Below are 6,848 nucleotides of genomic sequence, written 5' to 3' on the forward strand. Positions count from 1 at the left end.
GGTCACGTATCCGTGAACTGCGTGAAAGGGAGGATAAGCCTCGCGCCGCTCAGTGCAACGACTGCTTACGAAAAAGGCTATCGCTCACCTAGGAATGCATGCCACCTTGGCAACGTCTAAGGGGCGAACTCGGACGGTTGTCCATAATGAGGATTTGGCTTTCAGCGAAAATTCCAATAATCGAAAATGGAAAATCATGGCTCACTTATGAGGGGATATGGTTAAACATACCGTCAAATGAGAAAGATGGAGGCAAGCAAAAGCAAGCCCGAGAAAGAAGACGGTGCAGTAGTTGTAAATATAAGTAATTTTGTGTCAGTCGACGCTTAAGGCTTAAGGCTTAAGGAACATCTAACGGAATCTTCTGTATTCATCCTTTTGGGTTTTCTGACATACCTTCATCACTGTGTGTATGCACAGTTTTATCTGTATGGGATAGCGCGTGCATTCTGTTTGGAGACACAGTCAGCTGTCGACCACATGGGAGGTCCGCCTGCTCGGTGTTTTTTGTACGAAGTATAATAGGTATTCACACCGACCATCAGAAGTCAAATTTCATATCAAGCATATGTGAGTCTAAAGCAAATTTAAGCGTAATCAGAATACAGGACATGTAAAAAGCTCATTAAAATCAACAGACTCAATAGAGCATGAATAAAATACGGCACATATAAATAATTGGATTGTCCGCAAAAACTCAAAAGAAATATCAAAACAAATCAATCAGTTACGCTGTTGGCTCAGAGCATTGTCGGCTGCGAGGAACCGCACCAGTGCTTTCTGGTACATTTCGAGCTTTTGGGACTGGTCCTAAACCATTCTCGAGGGCAGTCTTTGTTGGTGGCACTTCAACTCGACGGAACGGAGAATAGGTGACCAGAAAGAAAACGAGTGCACCGAAGAGGACAATGAATAACCCCAAGAAATTGCCAATCATCGCATGATCGTGGAGATTTTGGTAGCTGATTGAATCAAGTGAACATAGACAAATGTTGCAGTAATGCGGTGAAATTATACAGCATGTATTTTATTATCGGCCAATCCAAATCAAGGCACCCGATGTCCTATACTTATGCTTACAAAAAAGAACAAACAGAAAGCCGCTAGGTTGAAACTACTTATCAGTAGCTACACAATTTAGAAGATTGTATGCATACTACCGACTGTTGGAAGACCTCTTGAGTTGTACTGATTGGCGAATCAATCGTTCACAAACCAAAGAAAAAACTGTGCCCTCTTTTGAGGCTTTGTACAAATCATCGCATTTTGTTAGTGTGTAGCTATTTACACATGTTCAAACATGATACCTTAAGTCGAATGCATGCTGGTGGGATAAGGGAAACGAGGTGTCCTACAATGTTTGATTTCCTGTACTGAGCAATCGTGATGGAACTCGAGTCCTGCTCAAATGAGTGATGTGGATACCGTCCAGAGTTTGTGTTTTCTTGTATTGTATACCTTGATTTGCTTGCTACAAACTCGATCTTTCTGCTTATATTTGGAACTTTTCCCTATCACGAGTTTCTTTTTAAAAATTCGCTTTATAATCAGATACTTGATAATGTTTTGCGGTGAAATTGCTATTCATTATGTTGAAGGAGATAATAAATACACTGTCGTCTACATTATCGCAGTTTTCCGTCTGTTGCATTGGTCAGCCAGACGTCCATTCGTCAAAAGCTGCCTGGTTAGTTCACTCACATTACCATTGCTATCTGCGCCACCTACCATGTCCACAACTTCGGTGGCATCACCAAAAATGAATAGAAAAGAATCCACATTTTCAGCAAAGAAATTTAGACCACCGTTTTCTAGCAACTGTAACACGCTTTTGTAAGAAAATAGGCGGAGAGTGTCCTGGTGTCTGAAATTTGCCAACAGCCTTGTTTCTACGAACAATATGGATATTGAATTCTACAGGACCAACCACCAGCTAAGAAGACTCAACAAATTATCAAGTACCTGTGTAAAATTTGCCCTCGCGTGAATTCTGTATTGGTTTCGAGGAGTGTGTGCTAGTAGGGTAAACCTTACAACCGTTTGTTGGGTTTGCTTTTAAAGCAGCTCTACAGAAAAATACTTCGCTTTTATGGCATATGGAACCTGACTTTAGTACCATCGGAACCTGTCTCCAGAACACATCGACGCATACATTAAAAACAAGATTTTGTGTGAATATACACTCATTTGCAAACTAAATTGGTTCTTTCGAGAGACTCACCTGGAACCCAGGTGAATCTCTCGTCTATGATGTTCTTAGACAAACGAGTGTATATTCGCTAACTTCGTGCAATTTGGTTTCAAGTAAAACATAAGGTTAACGGAAACCCAGGGACTGCGCCTACCTGATGAGCCCCAAGAAGGGCGAAACCGGTCGTGGGCTGTCGGTGGATTTTCAACAGCCTTATGAGTGGTACATTACAAAGATTTTGTATGGTTGTTCAAAATTTCATTAAAGCACATAATTCAGGAACGCATTATTTTAACTTGAAAGCAAAATTTTCACTCCAGCAACACTGTTGCTTGACTGATGGTCATGTCATCCAAATGATCTTCCCTCGAAAACGATAAAAAGCACGAATTTAAGATACAGACTATTCAGTAAACGATCAGAAATAGAAAATCTTTCAGTGGCAGTAAATGGGTTAATATCTCGGTGGAAACATAAATCTAGCCACCTATTTGGAGTGGAATAATGAACAGATCTGAATAATGGGGGCTGAGAGCATATGAAAGAGAAAAATGCAATCCACCGGAATTTCACTATTGGGGGATATTTCTTCTTATGTCTGGTAGTCTTGACTAGAGGTAATATTTTACTCCTCGCAAATGCACTGCTTCAAATGGATCCAAGCATTATATATGGTTAAAATTTACGTGTGAAAAAAATACGTTGAGCAGATTTACAAGAGAAGTTGAGGAAAATCAGGACCAAGCTTCTTCACGGTCAAAGTGCGTGTGACACTTTTCGTGCATGTATTGAGACACTTCTTTGCGTCTGTGTCCTCTGGTTTCTATTGGAATGAATGCTTAGACTAAGTTAATTCCACACAGCCGTCTTTCTCCTCAGGGTAGAAAGCTCTATCAAATTAAATGATATTCGTGGATTTGACTGTGAAATTGTATGCCACATACTCCGAAGTTCAGGGGAGCATTGCATTGCTGTTGCAGTGCTTTTTCGGGATCGTCTCACAAATGGCGCGGACAACAAGAAACAGTAGCACTCAGGAGGTTATAAGCCTGCCACTGAGCAACGACGGGCTTCTCAGCAGTGTGCTTATGTTTTACGCCGATATATTCTCTGCTCCACTCGTCCTGGGTGGGCAAGACCCACCCACACGAAAAGCACAAACGTGCCACGAAGCAATCTCCTACAACACGGAAATAATCACATTATGCACAGTTCACGACGACATGGTGCGTGGTCAGTGCTGACATGGCTGTTGATGATCATGAGCATTGGTACGAAAACAGTAAGTCACACTGATATAAAAATATGGATGTTACGTGCACAAACAGTAAATTCAGAAACATGGGACAAAGCCCTATTCATTGGAGTTAAAGTGTTTGGGTCAATTGCTTTCAGTGTATGGTTGTTCAAAATTTCATTAAAGCACATAATTCAGGAACGCATTATTTTAACTTGAAAGCAAAATTTTCACTCCAGCAACACTGTTGCTTGACTGATGGTCATGTCATCCAAATGATCTTCCCTCGAAAACGATAAAAAGCACGAATTTAAGATACAGACTATTCAGTAAACGATCAGAAATAGAAAATCTTTCAGTGGCAGTAAATGGGTTAATATCTCGGTGGAAACATAAATCTAGCCACCTATTTGGAGTGGAATAATGAACAGATCTGAATAATGGGGGCTGAGAGCATATGAAAGAGAAAAATGCAATCCACCGGAATTTCACTATTGGGGGATATTTCTTCTTATGTCTGGTAGTCTTGACTAGAGGTAATATTTTACTCCTCGCAAATGCACTGCTTCAAATGGATCCAAGCATTATATATGGTTAAAATTTACGTGTGAAAAAAATACGTTGAGCAGATTTACAAGAGAAGTTGAGGAAAATCAGGACCAAGCTTCTTCACGGTCAAAGTGCGTGTGACACTTTTCGTGCATGTATTGAGACACTTCTTTGCGTCTGTGTCCTCTGGTTTCTATTGGAATGAATGCTTAGACTAAGTTAATTCCACACAGCCGTCTTTCTCCTCAGGGTAGAAAGCTCTATCAAATTAAATGATATTCGTGGATTTGACTGTGAAATTGTATGCCACATACTCCGAAGTTCAGGGGAGCATTGCATTGCTGTTGCAGTGCTTTTTCGGGATCGTCTCACAAATGGCGCGGACAACAAGAAACAGTAGCACTCAGGAGGTTATAAGCCTGCCACTGAGCAACGACGGGCTTCTCAGCAGTGTGCTTATGTTTTACGCCGATATATTCTCTGCTCCACTCGTCCTGGGTGGGCAAGACCCACCCACACGAAAAGCACAAACGTGCCACGAAGCAATCTCCTACAACACGGAAATAATCACATTATGCACAGTTCACGACGACATGGTGCGTGGTCAGTGCTGACATGGCTGTTGATGATCATGAGCATTGGTACGAAAACAGTAAGTCACACTGATATAAAAATATGGATGTTACGTGCACAAACAGTAAATTCAGAAACATGGGACAAAGCCCTATTCATTGGAGTTAAAGTGTTTGGGTCAATTGCTTTCAGTTGAATAACATACCTATTTGCTTTGCTTCAACTTCATTTTGCCAATGAAAGATGTCACAATGTAGAAAGACTTAAATGTCTGTGCTCCTCTCCTATAAAACAAACGCTACTGAGTCTCAGTTCACTACTCGGCTTTCCGTAAAGATGCAGAAAGGCCTATGTTCAACCACTGAATGACCAACCTCTAATTGTACGCACAGCATTCAAAACAAGGCTAAAATTGCTGCATCCACACGGCCCGTGTGAAAAAGTACTTTTCCTCGTGTTGCTCAAAGTGACAGTGGGATGTATTAAGCCGTAAGCTCCTTTATTCAAAAATGGAACAGGTAAGGACGTCATTTGACTTACTTTCCAAAGAACAATTGGACTTCAGTTATTCCAGTGAGACATACCAGGATAATCAGTCCGTAAATAATGGGACCGAAAATGGTATGAAATGGCAAGTAGATCGAACGTAGTGGAATCGGTGTTTGTGGAATCAGAAAGAAGACGAAACCAATGACCCACTAAAAACAGAGTTATAGTTGAAATGAATTGAAAGCATGGATTTTTCATGTGGTTTTAAGGTGTATATTCTAGAAAATGTAGTAGTGATGAAACGTCAGAAACAAATCCTGGTAACTTCAATTGCAATCACTCCAAAAAACGGTTTTTCAGTCCATTTTGCATATCAGATGAACGTAAGGTGGGTTGTGTTTTCAGCAAGATGTATCAATACTTCAACAGGGAAACACTCTCCAATGTCAAAACCTTTGTACGAAGACTCAGACTACCGCACGCCCTCTAGGAGTAATAAATACTTTCGGAAATCAGAGTTGCTGCTTTATCCCTTTTCCCGAATGATTTGACTTTTCGTGGTGGCCCAAGCTGACCAGTATACCAGTACAACTACCGGATGATGTCAGACTACCTCTACACAACCAACAGGTTCTTCTGAACCCTATTTGACTTGGCTCACTTGTGAAATTAGACTGAGCTGCACGCAGTTAACTATGTGGACTTACTAAGTGATTAAATGACAATGGGGAAGTTAGAAACTAATGAATTAACTACCACACTGTTTATCCAAACATGTGTGCAAAGACGATCTATTCAGGGAGCCACTACCTCATTAATTTCTCTCCTTGCCAAATGTTTTCTAATGACATCGTTATTACTCCGGCGAGAGATCAGTAGATCGCCGGAAGGAATCACTGTGTCCGTAGAACACCGGAAACAGGATTCTAGCCTATTCGTGGCAGCTGCAACCCGGCTGAACTGCTTGACATTTACATCTTTCCATTAGCCAATAACAAGTTGCCTCCGTCCTTACACCAGTCACCGATCAAAAGCTGGTATTTGTTATAGAATGGTTCTGTCAGTGAGTTTTAACTTCGAGCTTACCAAGAAAATATCATCTTCATAATGCTGAAGTGTAACAATTTCAGTAGCGATGCGAGTTAGAATATCTCTTACCTGAATGACACTTCATACTGACTTGCCCGATTTATATAGCTTTATCCGGTAAATGGCGCAATAAGAGGCACTTTGCTTGATATCCGTTTTCATTATATTTGGTCTTATTTCCTGCCAAGTAAAAGCCTAACTCAGTTCCGTTTCGGAGTGAACGGTTATTCCATAGTCCCTTTTTGCTAAGGATATACATTAATGAGGACACTCACGGAGGGAATAGAATTTGAAGGTTAGTTTTCGTTGTACGAATTGCTTCTAACTAGTTATTCAGAACATTCTGTCATCCGCAAGAAGAGACTGGACCTTACCGTGGTGTGCCGGTTTGTGTACCTCAGAAACCCAGTGAGCTACACTGGAGGGTGTCCGCAATTTGAAGGTTTTCGTTGTACGAATTGCTTCTAACTAGTTATTCAGAACATTCTGTCATCCGCAAGAAGAGACTGGACCTTACCGTGGTTGGTGTGTTTGTGTACCTCAGAAACCCAGTGAGCTACACTGGAGGGTGTCCGCGCGACATTCACAGTCTCTCATACCAGGTTGGTCAATGGTTAGAGGTCTGACGAACACAGTCTCCTGGCCCTCCAGGTTGGGGGTTGGAACATGTATGGCGACTTGTTCCGTAGAAAAGGTAATGCATTTGCATTTCCCCGCCAA

General features: G+C 41.4%; 2 protein-coding genes across 2 annotated transcripts in view; one reads left to right on the forward strand and one right to left on the reverse strand.

Annotated features, from left to right (window-relative positions):
• Nucleotides 1–3,221, forward strand: part of T265_02949 (hypothetical protein) — a gene marked incomplete at both ends in the record, with an annotated part of 25,118 nt that extends 21,897 nt beyond the window's left edge. The window contains one exon of the mRNA XM_009167328.1: nucleotides 3,071–3,221. Coding sequence (XP_009165592.1) covers nucleotides 3,071–3,221 — 151 coding nt within the window. The remainder of the gene's footprint in view (nucleotides 1–3,070) is intronic.
• Nucleotides 562–6,848, reverse strand: part of T265_02951 (hypothetical protein) — a gene marked incomplete at both ends in the record, with an annotated part of 25,765 nt that continues 19,478 nt past the window's right edge. Inside the window, 2 exons of the mRNA XM_009167330.1 lie at nucleotides 562–962; nucleotides 5,091–5,248. Coding sequence (XP_009165594.1) covers nucleotides 728–962; nucleotides 5,091–5,248 — 393 coding nt within the window. The remainder of the gene's footprint in view (nucleotides 963–5,090; nucleotides 5,249–6,848) is intronic.

The sequence above is a fragment of the Opisthorchis viverrini genome (genome assembly GCF_000715545.1).
Source record: "Opisthorchis viverrini unplaced genomic scaffold opera_v5_39, whole genome shotgun sequence".
Taxonomy (NCBI): domain Eukaryota; kingdom Metazoa; phylum Platyhelminthes; class Trematoda; order Opisthorchiida; family Opisthorchiidae; genus Opisthorchis; species Opisthorchis viverrini.